General features: G+C 40.9%; 1 protein-coding gene across 7 annotated transcripts in view; it reads left to right on the top strand.

The window, feature by feature from the left end:
* PHACTR2 (phosphatase and actin regulator 2) overlaps positions 1–19005 on the top strand; it is a 291648-nt gene that overhangs the window by 151860 nt on the left and 120783 nt on the right. The window contains exon 1 of one of the 7 annotated variants that reach the window (XM_020877366.2): positions 643–886. The exons of the other annotated variants lie outside the window; for them this stretch is intronic. Coding sequence (XP_020733025.2) covers positions 841–886 — 46 coding nt within the window. The 5' untranslated portion in view covers positions 643–840. Of the gene's footprint in view, positions 1–642; positions 887–19005 lie in introns of those variants that run through there. 7 annotated transcript variants of the gene reach the window in all.

Here is a 19005-nt window from a genome sequence, read left to right as displayed (position 1 = left end):
GATTTAATTACAGTAGGATAGAGTTTAACTTTTATGGAACTTTAGCTTCTAAAATAAATTACTGTGGTCTTCACCTTTTAAACACACAGTTTCATAGTCTCACAGTGATTCTTTTGAATATAGGAGATGTGAGCATCGCAGAGTTTAGATGGTAGAGGGCAAAGTGTATCCTTTGTTGATCTGACACATAGACCCATCATTCAGATTTACTGTTCAACCTGATTGAGGCCACTAATACTGCAAAATTCTATTTTTTTTTTTTAAAAGGAAGATTTTTAAAACGAGGAAAAAAATGCACACATAACAGCAAACAATGAGAGGAAGGAACTAACTTTCTAGAAACAAATTTTCTTAAATTAAGTACCGTGACTAAGTACTTTAATTCCTTTTCTTCCAGCCCTAAAGGATCATTTGCCAGTGAACCTTTTAAGTTTAATGGGGAGTCGCCCGAACTCTCTGCTCTTGGGGGGTTGGGGGGGTTGCGGGGCTCACAGCCCCCGCAGGCGTGGCCGGACCAGCCCGAGCCTCTCCCCTCCCCACTTCCTCGCCCCCCTCATTCCGCCGCCCCCGTCGCCCACTCCCCCTCTCTCCTCCCCCGTGACCCTTGACCCCAGCTAATCTGCATAGAGGAATGACAGGCATCCGCTGGGCAGGATCCGCCGCGCCGGCTGCGGCCGGCCGGACTGGGAGACCCGCGAAGGGGGAGAAGGTGAGGGGACTCGGCGGGCAGCTCCGCACCGACTGGGAAATGAACGCTTGGAACTCTGTCTGCGAGCGGACCCATGATCCTAGGACCGAAAGAGCCGCGTGATCGCCAGAGCTGGCCCTGCGACCCGAGACATGGGCCAGACCTCGGTCTCCACGCTGTCCCCGCAGCCCAGCAGCGGTGAGTCCGGGGCGCGCGCGATGCGCTCCCGCCGCGCGGGCGCGGGACCCGCTCGGGGCAGCGGGGGCGGCCGAGGGCTCCGCGGCGAGCCGGACTCTGGCCGCACCGGCCGAGTCCCTCCGAGAAACCCGAGAGGTAGCGCTCCCCCAAACTCTTTGTCGTGGAAAAGTGGAATGCCTTTTGGGATCCAGCCGATTTTACCTTAAAGGCACAGGCTCCATTTTCTGTCGGAGATGCCTCGCTTTCGGGTCGGTCTGAATCACTTCTGAGCCTGAAATTTACGAGAAACGCCATATGCGTATTGCTTTGTGTTTAAAACGCGAAACTTAAAGAGCAAGATAAACGCGCCAACAGGTTTCTCTGTATTTACACTTGGCTTCTGAGCAGACTAGAACTGAATTCTTTCAAGCTTGTCAACTGATTTATGGTTTGTTTTTTTGGAGTAGAGTGCTGATTGCCCTCTCTTATCCAGGCAGAATGTTGAACACTTAGTAACAGAAAAAAAGCTTAATTGTTTTAAATGATACTTTTTTATTAGACAGGCTATAAAATCAGGGGAAACTTTTCATGAACTCAGTTATCGAGTTTTATGGAAACGTGTGTAATGTTTCTGAGCTCTGTTGCCCCGTTTGAAGTATCATTTTTTTCATTTTCTTAAAAAAAAAAAAGGAAGGAAGGTACGTATGTCTGGCGTTTCTCCAGTAGTGTAGGGACAAACAACCTTTTGATGGGGATACTTGTGCTTGGACAATGAGACAAGTTTAAAAGATACTGTTTTGACATTTTTTTCCATCAAGAATTTTTAAAAAAAAATCCTCTGAGGGAGAGTTTAAGTTATTTCTTGAGATATTTGATGCACTTTGCATATTGAGTAAACATCAACAGGATCTTGCTGAAAGGAAATGACAGGGCACAGATGAAGTTTTTTTGTTTGTTTGATTCTTGTTTTTAATCAGTTCCAGGATGTCTCTTAACTCGATAGGATTCCACCATTCCAGCTTCACCCCACTTGGGTTTGTTTAGATTGCAGAACTTCACTCTCTGAAATATAATAAGGTTTTGCCTCAGGAGAACCAACCCCTCTGCAAAGGAAAGAAAGCAGAGTCCAGAAGAAATCACACCTTCCTTTACTGTTCATGACAAGGTTGTACAGTGCAGCGGAACAGAAGAGACTTCATATTGATAGTGTTTGGGGGGGTTTTGGAGGGGAGTGTTGATTAGGATCTTAATCTCAGTATAAACTATTTTGTGCAATTAAGACTCTCATTTGTCTTACTTTAAAGCAGAGTGACTTATTTCAAGAAAAAGTTATATATTTAAATTTCTGCACTGCCAAAACATAGGATTAGATGAGTACCCTGGTACAACAGATATAAAGTACTGCTCTGAATCTAGTTTTTTAGCTACACAGTATTGTTAGGGTTAATATGTAAAAAAGTGAATTTTGCTTTAATAAAAATCAAGGAATGTTACATAAATGATGTTAAGATGCAGAGTAGAATCCTAAAATGCAACCTCTTGGGTTGTGTGAGTGCTCAGTTCTGTTATAGTCTGCAACCCCATGGACGGTAGCCCACCAGGCTCCTCTGTCCATGGGCTTTTCCGGGCAAGAATACTGGACTGGGTTGCCATTTCCTTCTCCAGGGAATCTTCCCGACCCAGGGATTGAACCTATATCTCTTGTGTCTCCTGCATTGGCAGATGGATTCTTTACTACCGTACCCCCTTGGAAGCCCTCCCAGCTCTTACCCAGTACAGCAAAAAACACCCAGATTGCTATAATTCCTAATACAGTGATTAATCACGTCAAGAGATTGGGCAGTTTATTAAGACAAAAAGTAACTTAAAAAATTATGCTTGACCATAAAAGATATTTCAAAGAAATATCTCATGGAATGGTGTTATTATTAAATAATAGGTTCTCTGTTTAGTTGATTAAAAGCTTGTATATATTGAAGTGACCAGTCCAGACATCGTGAGTAGAGGGTTTCTTGGTTTGGTTGGTTTAGGGCTGGTGGTTGCTATGATTGAAGTTTTTTAATGGTTAAAAGCAGGCCGATTTTCCCATGATAACCCGCTTAGGTCCTCTAAGTGTATTATTATCACTCCATTTCCCTGAAGTTTTGCCATCAGATTCCAAATGAAAATGAAAAAAGCAGCAGAAACAGAACATGTGGTTGCCATATCTAAGTTTTGTGTTCACGTTGGTGTTCTTCTGTGAGTCTGAAAACACCAAACCCTCTACTCTTCCAAGTATCACGTTGAGTCCTTGTTAGCTGTTTGCCACTGGCTTCACAAGTGGTGTGAAGATACTTGTTCATGTCATCTCAGTTATGTGCTAGGTGTTTCAGTCTAGAGTGGCTGCTGGGGGTTACAGTGGTGAAGATAATTGCCATGTTAAATGCTTAACAGAATCTGAGTCTAAGGAGTCAATAGTAGCACAGAGTCCAATCGTTTACAGCTGTTACTAGACATGGTCTTTTGTAAAAATCAGCTCTGTGAGCCACTGGTTAGCATGCTTCTCATTTTCCATTTCAGGCCCTTTTGAGCCCTTCAGTTTAGGATCGCATCTATTTCTCTGGGTTCTAAGAAGACCAGTGATAATTAATTATTGCTGAAAACATGCAATTAGAGTCATTATTTCTATTTTTTTTTAAACAGCTTTATTGACATGTAATTAGCATACCGTTTTTCAGTATTTTCACAGTGTTCTGCAACCATCAGTCCCTATTGCCATCCTTCTCAACCCTCCATTCCTAGACCTAATTAACCACGAATCCACTTTCTGTCTCCGTAGGAAAAATATATGTAAGTGGGATCATACAACACAACATGCCTTTCATGACTGGCTTCTTTCACTTAGCATGATGTTTTCAAGGGTCTGCCGTGTGTAGCATGTATCAGCGCTTCATTTGTTTTGTATTGCCTAATGATATTCCACTGTATTATCCATCCATCAGTTGGTCATTTCAGTTATTAATATTTTTACTTCTTGTCTCTGAATGGTACTGCCATGAACTTCAGGTAAAAGTTTTTCTTGAATATATTTTCATTTCTCTTGGGTAACAGCAGGATTTCTAGGAGTGGAATTGCTGGGTCATATGTTAATTCTACATTTATGTTATGTTTTAAGGAGCTACTTGTTTTGCAGAGTGGCTGTACCATTTTCCATTGCCTCCAGCAGTGTATGAAGGTTCCAGTTTCTCTGCGTCCTCATCAACATTTGTTACTATATTTTGATTATGGCTATCCAATAAGTGTGAAATATATTTCATTGTGATTATGATTTGCATTTCCCTGATTACTAATGACTTTGTGCATCTTTTCGTGTGCTTATTGGCCATTTGTATATCCTCTTTGGAGAAATGTCTATTCAGATCTTTTGCCTAATTTTAATTAGCAGTTTGACTTCCTATTATTGGATTATAAGAGTTCTTTGTATACTGGATACAAACCCCTTATCAGATAATATGATTCGAAGATTTTCTCCCCTTCTCAGAGTTGTCTTTTCACTTTTCTGATCCTATGATTTGCAACCAAAAGTTTTTATTTTGTCCAGTTTATCTATTTTGTTATTGTTTGCATTTTTGGTTTCCTTACTCAGAAACCATAGCCTAATCAACAACAAGATTTACACATATGTTTTCTTTGAAAAGTTTTATAATTTTCGCTCATGCGTTTAGGTCTGTGATACATTTTAAGTTAGTTTTTATGTGTAGTATGATAAAGATTGTGTTGAACTTGTAGATTAATTTCAGTGATATTGTTAACAATGAAGTGTCTCAACCCATAAAGGCAAGGAATAGAAATGGACAGTGTCTTTCCATTTAATTCAGATCTTTGATTTTTTTCCCACAATGTTTATTAGTTTTCAGTGTATTAAGTCTTATCATTCCTTTGTTGAATATATTGCTTATCAGTATTTTTATCATTTTGTGCTATTAAAATAGCTACTAAAATTTCATTTAAAAATGAAATTGCATTCTTATTTCATTTTCAGAATGTTGCTTGCCAGTGATAGAATATAGGTTTTTATATATTGGTTTATATATTGATTTTTATGTATTGATCTTGTCTCCTGTAAATTTGCTGAACTCAGTTTTTTAGTCCTAATAGTTCTTTAGTGGATCCTTCAGCATTGCTATATACAAGATCATATTATACACATTATATACAAGGTCATGTGCAAACAGAGATACTTTTACTTCGTCTTTTCCATCTGAATGTCTTTTCTTTTCCTTGTCTAATTGCCGTCACTTTTTATACAGTATAATGTTGAGGAGAAGGGGCAAGAGTGAATATTCTTGTCTTGTTCCTCATCTAGGGAGGAAAGCAATCAGTCTTTCAACATTAAGTGTCATGTTAGCTGTGGGTTTTTCATAGATGCCCTTTATCAAGAAGTTCCCTTCTAGTCTTAGTTTTGAGCATCTTTATCATGCAAATGTTAGATTTTGTCAGAGGCTTTTTCTTTGCCTTGATTGAGATGATCATAAGGGTTTTGTCCTTCATTCTATTAATATGGCATATAACATTAATTTCAGATGTTAAACCAACTTTGTATTCCTGGGATATAAAGTCTGCTTGGATATGATATGTAATCCTATTTACATGTTGCTGGTTTTGATTTCCTATTATTTTATTGAGAATTAGATTTATTATTTCTAAGCACAGGCTAAACAAGTGTGTCCCCAAATAGTGTGGTTTCCATGCCCTCTAACCTCATACCTTAGAAGAGTTGAGACGCCTCGTATTCTCATTGCCAAGTACAGGGCATAATAGATTGGATACAAAAGAAGTTTGTTGAGCATATGAATGAGTCAACAAATATTCTGAGTGCAGTCTGACTACTTTAAGCCAATGATTATGTGAATGAGAGTTTTGTATTATTTTTATTCTTTTTAACTTCAAAAATTGCATGCTACTCTGGCTCTGTTGTCAGAAGGATGGTATCTGAGCCTAGTAACTATTTCTTTCGGTCTTCAGCCCCACCCCATGCTCATTGTGAAACAGATCAGCTCTTGGGTGTTTTTGCATTATCCCTTGAGTTGAAAGGGCAGGCCGAACCTCTTTTCTCATTTTTAGGAGATGAGAGAACAAATGGATAAAGTATATAAGTTCACACCTAGGCCATGGTAGAACCTGTATCTCTCTATGTTTCTGTAGTTTGATCAGAGACTTATTTTTGTCCCGCCCAGGATGTTTATCCATTTCCTTGCAAAGCCCATATTAGAAGAAATCATAAAACAAAAATTGATTGTTTTTCTTAATGAAAATAACATGCATAAAGTTCAGAAGTCAAACTGTACAAGACAGTTCAGACAGGATAAAAGTGAAATTTACTCCTTTCTAGGCCTCTCTGTCCCTTTAAAATTATAACTAAGCATGAACAACTTTTCTTCACTCCAGACAGTTTTCCTTCGTATATGTATCTTTATCAAAATACCAGCAAGAATAGTATGCTTCCTGCTCTAGAGGCTATTTTTTCATGCAATGTAACTTAAAAATATTTCATGTTAATGCTTTTAATCTATATTGTGATTTGTGGATATATCATAATTTCCTTTAAAAAGAACTCTATTGTGTTTTTATATTTTGTTTGTGTTTTTATATTGTTTCTAGGTAGTTTTGTGTGTGTTATTATGAACAAAGTTGAAGTGATCATCCTTATCCAAACTTCTTGCACTCCGTGTACCAGTAAAATCATAGCGATGAAATTGCTGGGTTAAAAGATTTATATGTTTTATTTTGACAGACTTTGCCAAATCACTCCCTAAGAGCTGTATCAGTATATTTTCTCACTAGAGGAGATTTCCTTTTTTTGCCCTCTCACCAGCACTGTGTATGAGGCTCTCTCTTGAAGCACCTGGTCCTTTGTGAGAAATAGAAGTCACTCCCTCTGGGTGAGGCAGTACTGCAGGCATATGGTTTAACTAGCAGTTTGGTAGCAGGGCTTCAGCCCCAACTCACTGTCTTGTCTGGTTGGCTCTGCACAGTGAACATTCTTGCACAATTGTTGTGTAGTTGCTAAGTCGTGTCTGGCTCTTTGTGACCCCATGGACCATAGCTCACCAGGCTCCTCTGTCCATGGGATTTTCCAAACAAGAATACTGGAGTGGGTTGCCGTTCTTTTCTCCAGAGGGTCTTCCCAACCCAGGGATAGAGCTTGCATCGCGGGTAGATTCTTTACCAACTGAGCCACCCATATAGGACCACAATATTGTGCATAATTAACTTAAAAAAAATCCTTGTAAATCTATATGTAAAAAAGTGGTTATCTCATTTTGATTATAAGTGAAGTAGGATGTTTGTATTTCTTTTTCTTTGAACTGCTTATTTATAGCCTTTCCTTATTTTATATTTTCTTTTCTCAAAGATTTGTATGTCAAGATTAGTCTATAGCTATCATATATTGTGAATATTTTTCTGTGTTTTTCTTACCTCTTAGGTTTGTTTGATTTTTTTTTAATATTAAAACTTAAAAATTTTATAGAGTCATACCTATCCTTTTCTTTCTTAACTGGAGTTATTAAGAAACATGTTTCCCTTTGCTGTTTTTCTCATATTTGACATTTAATCTCTGTAATTTATTCTCATTTAAAGTGAATAATTTAATAATATTAAATCCTTAAACTGCCTGACAAAAAAATCATCAGCACATTGAAAAAGGAAATCATAAAGTTGGCAAAAATGTGCATTATATATAGAAAACAATGATTAATATTTTAATGCAGTAAGACTTCTTAAAAACCTGAGAGAAAAAGAAATCAGTAAGAAAAAAGTAAACACTCAAATAGAAAACTGAGTAGAGAACATGAACAAAAATTTTTCAAAATATCTATTGGCCATAATTGTGAATTCACTATGAGTCAGGAATTATTCCAAGTGCTTTACTTAAATTAACTTTTTAATCCTCACAACATCCATATAGAGTAACTACCATTAATATCTGCACTTAAATTTTTAATAGTACATTTTATCTAACCCAATATATCTAATTTTATCACTCACCATGTAATCAAAATAAAGATATTAGTGAGATATTTTGCATTCTTTTTCATATTGTCTTTAAAGACCTGTGTGCATTTTATACTTCTAACACATCTCAATTTGTATTAACCTCATTTCAGATGCTCAGTAATACCATTCATGCTATCATAATAGAGCACATCAGAATGGTTCAAGGAAGGCCTTAGGCAGAATTAGAAGATGCCAGCACTTTGTCCTCAATGCTCCTCTTCTCTCTCCTCCGTTGAGACACCTTCCTGCTTCCCTTCTCGCCCCATGCTCTTGCCCTTCACACGCTGACTCTGGGAAAACGAGAGCATAGGGCATGGAAATTCGTTGTGATTCAAACAGCCCTGGATATAAACCCGAAGTGCCGTTTACTAGACCTTGTAACATAACTTAATTTGAGCTTCAAATTCTTCATCAGGACATACCTCGCTACTCTTCATAGAGTTTCATAAAGTTTAAGTGCCGTGATATCCGTAAAGGCATTTAACACAGTACTTGGCACTGTAAAAGCACTATAAAGAAGCTACTGTTAGTTTTGCTTTTAAACCATATCTGCCAGAAGGCAGTGTCTATTATTAAAAAAAAAAAAAAAAAAGGATCGCTTTTAGAATTTTGGGCACCAGTCACAAGCTTTAGAGGGTATTCTTTGAGAGGAGGAGAATAAATCAGGGATGTAAACAGATAGTGGGGGAAAGTATGTTACAACAAGGTGTCCTGTGAGATTGGTGAAACTTCTAGACTCTTCTCTCCTCCTGATACTATAAAAGGAAAATTAGGTCTTAAATCATATTTCATATGTTCATTCAACATAACAGTTATATTCCTAGTGAAGACTTATTTTTTAGCAAAGTATGGAATAAACTATACTTCTGGTTTAGTTTTTTTTTAAGCCAAGGAGCATACTGATTTTCCAAACTTGGACAAGCTGCAGTCTCACTAAATATGGCAATGAAATCAAGACAAAAGGACAGACTCATGGATAATCTATAGTTGTTTAAACCTCACAGTTTTTCCTTCAAGGTAGGCACAGCTAAATGCTGCTACATGAAAACAGCATAGTTCATACTGTGAATCACTGCTCTCTCAAAAATGAACAAAAATATACAATTACTAGCTTCCCAGAAAGTGAACACAGTGTTGGCAAATTCAATAAACTATTCGCTGTGAGTCAGAGTGTTCTTAGGTATTTCCAAGACATACGGTCTCAATTGCAAACATATTGTCCTTGGTCTTCAGCCCGTGTGATTGGGTACCAAGTTATCTGACAGGGACAGGGGCAAATGAGAACTATCTGAGAAGTGCTTTGGGGCTAAACAGTCATCTGGGCAGACACTGGAATGTGTTTCTAAGTTACTTGGTGTGTTAATTTCCCAGGGCTACGGTAACGAAGTACTTACCTACCACTAACTTGGGGGCTTAAAACAGAAAAAATGTATTGTCTTAGAATCCTGGAGGCTGGAAGTCCAACCTTAGGGTTTTGGCAGGGCTACTCTCTAAATCCTGTCGGGGATCCTTCCTTCCCTCTCCCCTCGCTCTTGGTGGTTTGCTGACAATCTTTTGTGTTCGTTGGCTTGCAGCAGCCTTCATTAACACATGGTGTTCTTAGGTTGTCTTCATAGCCGTCTTGTTATAAGGACACTGGTCATACTGGAATATCTACATTTTGCAGATGAGGACAGCTGAAGCATAAAGGTTAACTTGCCCACGTTACTCAACCAAAGAAGAAATGCAAGTGACCATTTGATGTAATAAGTAAAAGTTAAGCAGTTCAGTTAAAAAAAAAAAAAGGATGCCAGTGATCACGTATGAATTTAGTAAAGATTGAAAGGGATGATTTCTGAGAGACGTTGTCTTGTGGTAGTTGAAACTGGTACAAGATGTGAGAGTTGGACCATAAAGAAGGCTGAACACCGAAGAACTGATGCTTTCAAACTGTGGTGTTGGAGAAGACTCTTGAGAGTCCCTTGGACTGCAGGGAGATCAAACCAGTCCATCCTAAAGGAAATCAGCGCTCAATATTCATTGGAAGGACTGTTGCTGAAATTGAAGCTCCAGTATGTAGGCCACCTGATGTGAAAAGCCAACTCATGGGAAAAGACCCTGATGCTGGGAAAGATTGAAGGCAGGAGTAGAAGGGGACGACAGAGGATGAGATGGTTGGATGGCATCACCGACTCAATGGACATGAGTTTGAGCAAGCTTCAAGAGATGGTGAAGGACAGGGAAACCTGGGTGTGTTGCAGTCCAAGAGGTCGCAAAGAGTAGGACATGACTGATTGAACAACAACAATCAGGAGAGCAGCTTGGTATTATGTATTAAAAATCTTAAAATGTGCATATTACACTCAGACCCAGTATTTCCACTTTTAGAAGCATATTGTAAAGGAAGTAATTATTTGCTCACTGGAGCAATGTTTTTTGAAGCCCCAAATCGGAAATAACCTAATAGTCAAACAAGATAATTAATTAGTTGAGATTTGTTGTTGTCTAGTCACTAAGTCTTGTCTGACTTTTTTGCAACCCCATGGACTGTAGCCTACCAGGCCCCTCTGTCCATGAAATTTTCCAGGTAAGAATACTGGAGTGAGTTGCCATTTCCTTCTCCAGGTGATCTTCCTGACCCAGGGTTCAAACCCATGGCTCCTGCAATGGCAGACAGCTTCTTTACTGCTGAGCCAGCAGGGAATCCCAACTGAGATATAGTCATGTAATAAAACTGGCCAGTTAAAAATGATGTAAAAATATTTTTGTAAAGCAGTTTTCATAATGAATAGTGTAAGAATGTGAAAAAGCAGTTATTTGAAGTTATATAATTCTATTTTTAAAATAGAGAAGATGGAGAAAAATCTGCACAGGCAGAGAAAGAAGAAATTCATTTATGAAAAGTATGACAGTCATGGCTTTCCTCTGCTTTGGACATGATCAAGGCCAAAGTTTCTGTGCGCAGCCTCCACCCGGATCTCCTCTGGAATTAAAGCCATAGCTGACCTGCAGGTGTATCAGTTTTTCTCTAGCTGTCATGGACTCTGACTCCGCTTTAAGTTCAATGACTGTTTTTCAACCAGTTTTACTATTTCCTGTGAATTCAATGATGAAAACAAAAATATAGGTCCTGCTCTAGCCTATAGTAGCAGAGAAGGCAATAGCAACCCACTCCAGTACTCTTGCCTGGAAAATCCCAGGGGCAGAGGAGCCTGGTAGGCTGCAGTCCATGGGGTCACAAAGAGTCGGACATGACTGAGTGACTTCACTTTCACTTTTCACTTTCATGACTGGAGAAGGAAGTGGCAAACAACTCCAATGTTCTTGCCTGGAGAATCCCAGGGATGGGGGAGCCTGGTGGGCTGCCATCTATGGGGTTGCAGAGTTGGACATGACTGAAGCGACTTAACAGCAGCAACATAGCCTATGGTAAACCTACTTTTTTAGGTTTAATTTTTTTTCTTAGTCTGTTTGTTCATAATGCAAAATGTTAATCTGTTGGAGAAAAAGAAAATGAACACAAATTTGAACCTTATTACTTCTCTTTGGTCTGTTGCTCATCAGGTCTGGCCAGTGAGTAATATCCTAACTGTTTTTTTTTGTTGTTGTTGGGTTGCTCAGTTGTGCCTGACTCTTTGCAATCCCACGGAATGCTGCATGCCAGGCTTCCCCATCCTTCACTACTATCTCCCGGAGTTTGTGCAAACACATGTCCATCGAGTCAGTGATGCCATCCAACCATCTCATCATCTGTTGACCCCTTCTCCTACTGCCCTCAATCTTTCCCAGCATCAGGGTCTTTTCCAGTGAGTTTGCACTTCCCATTAGGTGACCAAAGTATTGGAGCTTCAGCCTCAGAATCAGTCCTTCCAATGAATATTCAGGGTTGATTTTCTGTAGGATTGACTGGTTTGATCCCTTTGCTGTCCAGGGGACTCTCAGGAGTCTTCTCCAGCACCACAATTCTAAGGCATCAGTTCTTTGGCGCTCAGCTTTCTTTATGATCCAACTTTCACATCTGTTCATGACTACTTGAAAAACCATAGCTTTGACTCTGTGGACCTTTGTCGGCAAAATGATGTCTCTGCTTTTTAGTATGCTGTGTAGGTTTGTCATAACCTTTATTCCAAGGATCAAGCATCTTTTAATTTCATGGTTGCAGTCACTGTCAACAGTGATGTTTTTTAACATAAATTTGTTTTATCTTCAGCTGTCTGAAAAGATAACAACTGATGGGCGAGTCAGACTTCATCCTTTGCTTACTTAATGCAGGAGGGAAGGAGATAAGAAACTTGAATTGTTGATCCTTTAATTAAGCCTGTTTAATTTACATAGAGGAAAGGTTCCAACATACTTTCTTGTCCTAGGGACTTTCGTGTAACTGACTGAGTTTCTGTTGTTGGAAATATAGAGTCATATTTAGTGAAGACTCAACTTATAGAGAAGTGATGTTGAGATGGAAATAGTCTTAAGAAAAGAAACACTTCTTGGTTGCCCCACCCCACCCCCATCTGAAGCAGGGGAACCAAAACCGAAATAGCTTTTGTTTCCCAGAAGGAAATGGGCAGATATGACTTCAAAGTTGGATCTGACCATTATCATTTATGTTTGTAAATTAACTCCTTCATTTATCTCCATTTCAAGGGACTGGATGTGTTTATTTGTGTAAGTCTTCTGTCAGATATAACACTGGAAGCCTTAATAGTAGGACAGTTTTGATTATACAAACCAACTCATTTTGTGAGGGGATAGTGAGGAGAAAGAGTGGCACCTTCATCTAACAAGCAGTTCCTGGAACTGGAGTAATTATGTGTAAGGTACCGGGCTAAACTTTGGGGGAAAGATTCAAAGATAAATCAGGCATAGACCTTGCTCACAGGGTCCGAACCAAGGAGACACTTAGTGAAGATGTGCAGAAATGGGGCTGGAAGGGAAAGGGACCCCAGAAAACTGTGGAGACAGACCTGGGAGGCTAAGAAATACAGAAGAGCAACAAGAATTCAAACTGAGCTGGAGAGGGCAGGAAGGCAAGAGTGCAAGACATGGAGGAATGAGAATCATGGAAGGCTTTTTATTAAGTGAGGGAGATGATGAGAGCTTTTCTTTAAAGGGATGAATCTGCCTGCTGCTTGCAGTACTGATTTCATGGGGGTAGACTGAAGACAGGAAGTGAGAGGTAGACTTCGAAAATCCAACAAGCTGGAAGGAACACATGACCTGGCAGGGGAGGTGCCTGGGTGATGCCCAAGTTTATATGAGCAGCTCTGCCCTTCCTTCATACTCCAGGCTCAGATAGACAACTGCCTATTTCACAGATTTGCTTGAATCCTTAATGCGCATCTCACAAGTAGTAGGTCTATGTGGAAGACTTGATTTTGCCCTCCCAACCAGTTCTTCCCTTGACTTTCTACATTTCAGCAAAATAACCTCTTAACCACTCACTCATGCTAGCCAGAAATCTAGGATTCATCCTTAGTTTTTCCCTTTCCTCTTCACAGTGATCTATCAGAATGTCCTGCCCATTCTTCTCTGAGAGTACATCTCAAAGTCTACTCACTTCTCTCTGTTGTTCTGTCTACTGCCGCCATCCAAGCCACCATCTCTATCTACGGTCCATCCATTGCACGCCTAACCACAGAAGGTTTGCACTTGTACCTGCTTATGTTCTCAACCTTCTGCAATTCATTTCCCACACAACAGCTAAAGTAATTTTTTAAAAGCATAAATCATGTCACTTCTATACACAAGACTTTCCTATGACTTGCTGTTGCATTTAGAATGAAGTCTGGATTTCGCCCTGGCATCCTCAAAGCCATACATAATTCCATGTGATCCCTGATTTCCTCCCATCTCTCTGACTTTCCTGGTGGCTCAGTCGGTAAAGAATCTGCCTGCAGTGCAGGAGACCTCTTGCAATGCAGGAGACCCGAGTTTGATCCCTGGGTCGGGAAGATCCCCTGGAGAAGGAAATGGCAGTCGACTCCAGTACTCTTACCTGGGAAATCCCATGGACAGAGGAGCCTGGTGGGCTACAGTCTGTGGGATCTCAAGAGTCAGACACAACTTAGTGACTAAACCACCAACTGTTGACTTCTTCTCCACCACTTTGCCCCTCATCATCAACCCTGATAATTTCAGTTCCATTTCCCGTCATCTCACAAGCATGGCTCACTCTCACCCATGACTTTGGCAGTTGCTTCCTGTAAGTCCAGGAGATCTGAGACACTCTGCCTCTGGCTCTTTCCAAAGCTGGCTTCTTGTTTATGCTCTTGCATCACCCTCTTCACAGGGACCTCTCCTGCCCACCCCTCAGTCACACTTCTCTGCTCTGTCATTGCACTTATCACTCAGATTATCTGTTTGTTTGTTTTTTCTTTGCCTCCCTTCACTAATACCTAAGCTCCAAGAACGAAGGACTTACCTGTGTTGTTTACCAGCATGTCTTCTTCCTGTGAACATGAGCATGTTAGTCACTCAGTCATGTCTGACTCTTTGCAGCCCCATGGGCTGTAGCCCGCCAGGCTCCTCTGTCCTTGGGATTCTCCAGGCAAGAATACTGGAGTGGGTTGTCATGCCCTTCTCAGGGGATCTTCCCGACCCGGGGATCAAACGCTGGTCTCTTACATTGCAGGCAGATTCTTCAACGTCTGAGCCACCAAGGAAGACCCTTCCTATTCTTAGATGGGTCTGGACACAAAAAACTGCTGAATAAATATAGCTCTATTTGACTATGCCGTATGTTAGTAGAGTTATAGGCCATGATTGGAAAGTTAAGTGGCATCCAAGAAATGTAGAGTCATTTAAACTGAGTTAGTATTTGCCTCCAATCTCTATAAATACTGTGTTTACCATGTTAATTATTGGCTGTTCAGCTTGACATATTCCTCTCAAACTCTGTCTCACCCCTGCCCCCACCCCAGTCATGCATTTCCCATCCTTTGATGATGTTCTCATCTTCCCAACATTTTTTCTATTGTCTTTTAGATTAGATCAGTATCACTTTTAACTACGTAAAAGCTGATGACAGTAAGCCTTGAGGTAAACCATAGTTCCTTTTTCCTTCCTGCATAGCTTTTGCTTTTCCTACTCATGTTTTGGCTGAGGATCCTGTATTCCCATCCCCAGACCTTCCCCCAGTTAACATAGGTCTCTTCTCAGTGTGGCCCGGCAATTTCGTTATTCTTTCAAGTTCTTCTTTGAGAAGGTTATCTGAGGTCTTTGTTCCAATTTGGACCCTGTTTCCTCTAAATAGGAAATAGGCTGTTGCCCTGGGATCTCTCTTCACATCATTCTGGGGATTTCTACTATTCCCCTCCTCTGTTGGATCTCCAGATAGCTAGAGCCATGTCTGACTTTGTCCTCGCATCTATTTCCTTATTTTGGCAGAGCACACAGATAGCTTCACGAAGAAAGCTCTTGGGGATTTTCTTTCTTTCTTTTATTTTTAAAACTTCATTTCTTTTATGTTTGGCCTCACCGTCTTTGTCGCTGTGTGCTAGCTTTCTCTAGTTGCAGTGAGCAGGGGCTCCTCTCTGGTTGTGGTGTGTGGGCTTCTCATTGCAGTGGCCTCCGTTGTTGCAGAGCATGGGCTCTAGGGCGAGTGGGCTTCAGTAATTGTGACACACAGGCTTAGTTATCCCACGCATGTGCCATCTTTCCCCAACCAGGAATCGAACCCATGCCCCCTGCATCGGCAGGTGGACTCCCAGCCACTGGGCCACCAGGGAAGTCCCCTCTCCCTTCTTTGTTTATTTGGTTGCACTGGGTCTTCTTGCTGCACACCAGCACCTCAGCTTTCTCTAGTTGCCGTGAGCAGGCTCTGCTCTCTGTTGTGGTGTGCGGGCTTCTCATTGTGGCGGCTCCTCTTGTTGCAGAGCCCAGGCTCCAGATGCACGGGCTTCAGGAGCTGCACCACCCAGGCGCCATGGTTGTGGCTTTAGTTGCTCTTGTGGAGCTTGTGGGATTTTCCTGGACCAGGGACCAAACCTGTGTCCCCTGCATTGGCAGGCGGATTCCTATCCACTGTACCACCAGGGAAGTCCTCTTCCCCCCCCCCCCCCCCCGCCCGCCCCGCCCCTACACACACCTTGTATTAGTACCTGTTTTTCTGCCTTCTTACTTAGATGATTGCTTGGGTGGGTCATAAAGCTAGCAAAAGCAAACTTACTGTATATGTGCAAACACCCATTGCCACTTGTAATCCATCATGATTAACTTTTTCTCTTTTTGTAGAAGACTATAGTTTTTTTTTTTTAAGAAGTTTAGCAGATTTTTATTCATTTCAAAAGACTCTCTTGGATGACTGTCCCACAAGAACTCGACTTTGACCTGCTTTTGTTATCACAATCTGAAAAACGTTTTATGAAAGTTGATAAGTTTTATAGCTGAACAGACTTATGAAAATATGTTTGAATAGTGAAAGTGTTATTTGCTCAATCATGTCCGACTCTGCAACCCCATGTAATGTAGCCCACCAGGCTCCTCTGTCCATTGAATTTGCCAGGCAAGAATGCTGGAGTGGGTTGCCATTCCGTCTCCAGGGGATCTTCCCGACCCAGGAATTAAACCTGAATCTCCTTCATTGCAGAAAGATTCCTTATCCTCTGAGCAGCTGGAGTTTATTTTAATAATAATCTGCTACCATTTTTTAAAAAGATACACGTTTAAGGTCTGTTTAGAATAACTGTAGTTTTCCTGTATTTTGTGCATTTTAAGGATGTGAGATACTGGTCCAAATAGAAACCTAGGGTGTTACAATGAAAGGTTAGTATTTCATGAACTTTGTCCAATTGTGAGAATCACCTACGTGCTTGCTAAAATTACTCCATTTGGGGCTCCATATTCTAGACGAGCAAAATCAGAATCTTTTGAAGAGGGGTCTTGGAATCTGGGTTTTCAGCAAGTGTTCCAGAAGATTCTTGTGAGAAAGCTCCTTTGGAGATTAGTAATGTTCAGAGGGTGGCTTCAGATCAAAATTTCTTTGCCAGCAATGTGTATCTTGTCTTGACTTGAGGTGGAAATTACAAAGCGTCCAGTTAAAAAACACTGATGTTCTGTACTCAGTGGCATGATGGATTTGCTCATTAATGTGTCCTCTTCAGAAGCAAGTATTCCCATTTCCAAGTACAATTTTGGTGAAATTTCATTGCCAGAAAATCTTACGTACATTTTATTAATATTATTAGCTGAAAAATAATTAATTTCCCACAGTAGTCAGGTTTGAGCTAAATGTAGTTACACTGGAAGGGAAAGAGGCTTCAGAAGGTCAGTTACTATTTAAGGGAAAGTCACAGAATTTCAACTCTGTTGCCTTTTCAGGAAGACCCCTGTGAACTTCATTGGGGGTAGCTGTGGTCTAATTACTGAAGGAGGAACCAAAGTAAAAAAACAGGGCACTGGATGAAAACAGGTGTTTAATAATGAGTGGGAGGAATTGTAAGAAAGATTTGACTGAAACATATTTCTGAAAAGAAGGCTGAGCCCTTCAGAGATGTGGGCAGCAAATTCTGAAAACTCCAAAAGGAAGCAATCGTTTATTTAAAAATTCTTTTCATATGTTCCCTTTTGGAAACGTTTAGCTTTTTATTTTTGCCTCTGTACTTCAGGGGTCTTTCCTGTCAACGGTGGGCCTATTTGCAGTACCTTGCCCATTGTGAAGTAAATTCTAGTCAGTTCTCTTAAAAGCTTTTTCTAAAGAGTCTCTCAGCCTCTCCGAGGAAGGCCTCCGTTGACTGCCTGAGGTGTTCTGAGGCGGGCCTGCTGAGTTGGCCTTGGACCTTCCTTGTAGAATAAAAATGCTTCTGACCATAGCTGGGTAGCCGCCACAGGGCTGAGAAGGGGCAACGTGATGGGACAATTCGGGATTGCTGTTGCCTATTCCATCTATTTTTATGTTTTTCAAAATTTCCTCTACATCTGTAAAGTTTACTTGTGCTGACGTGCCAGGCTGTCTGTGGAAGAGCCGGCTGAGGATGGAAACTTGGAAGAAGGAGTTAACGGAGCTCACGTCGAATGTTCCTGTGGGCCAGACTGAGCTGAGCCTCATTTTCCTAACGTCTTCTAAAACGGAATTGTATACATATGTGCGCGACTGGTGTTCTGTCTCTTGGAAAGTACTTGGCTGCCAGTTTTTGGAAAGAAAACATGAAAAGGATAAAATCGAACTGGAGATTTGGAAAAGAATCTAGAACTGTGCACTTTTAGAAAACCGACCCCCTCTTGAGTCATCCAACCACAGAATATCAGAACACTTTATACCTCATTTTCCAAACGATGATGTTTTAATTTACAAAGCCGCCATCCAGTCGGCACAGCAGAAGTCTTTAACGAAGCTTTCTTTTCCCCTCTTTTCACTGGGGAGATGTAGAGGTGAAGTTGAAAGCCATGTGACGTTTTCATCACTTTCCATGTGTTCCTGGGATTTTTCAGGCAGGAATACTGGAGTGGGTTGCCATTTCCTCCTTCAGGGGATTTTCCCACCCCAGGGATCGAACCTTCGTCTCCTGCATCTCTCTCCTGCATTGCAGGTGGATTCTTTACTGCTGAACTATCGGGGAAGCCCATGAATAAATAGCTTTACAGACAATAGTAAATGTCTGTGTTAGTTTGCCAGGGCAGCTATAACAAATCATCACAGACAAAACAGCCAGAATTTCTTTTCTCAGTATTGAGTCCAAGAACTGAGGACTCAGAAGTCCAAGATCAAGGTGTGTTTTCTTCTGAGGCCTTGTAAGTGCCGCCTTCTCCCTGTGTCCTCATGGGGTCTTTCCTCTGTGCATGCACATGTCTGTGTCCAAAATCATCTTCTTATAAAGACATCAGTCATATTGGATGAGGGCCCACCCGCAGGACCTCATTTTTACCTTAATTATCTCGTTGAGGGCCACAGCCAATATAGTCACATTCTGAGGCTGTTGGTGTGACTTCAACATGTGAATTTGGGGGGACACAGTTCAGCCTGTAACACTGTTCTTGAAACAGGTTTGCAAACTGGGATCCATTCACAGTGGTCCATAAAGCACCTCAGATCTGTTATCTTTCTCCTGGTTTCTTCAATTCCACTCCTTAACAGATCCCAGCCTCTTCTCTGCTCACCTCCAGCAATACCACATATTCAACAGGAA

The sequence above is a fragment of the Odocoileus virginianus genome, chromosome 34, assembly GCF_023699985.2.
Source record: "Odocoileus virginianus isolate 20LAN1187 ecotype Illinois chromosome 34, Ovbor_1.2, whole genome shotgun sequence".
NCBI classification, from domain to species: domain Eukaryota; kingdom Metazoa; phylum Chordata; class Mammalia; order Artiodactyla; family Cervidae; genus Odocoileus; species Odocoileus virginianus.
The sequence above is the reverse complement of the archived record's forward strand: the minus strand, read 5'-3'. Positions and strand labels throughout refer to the sequence as shown.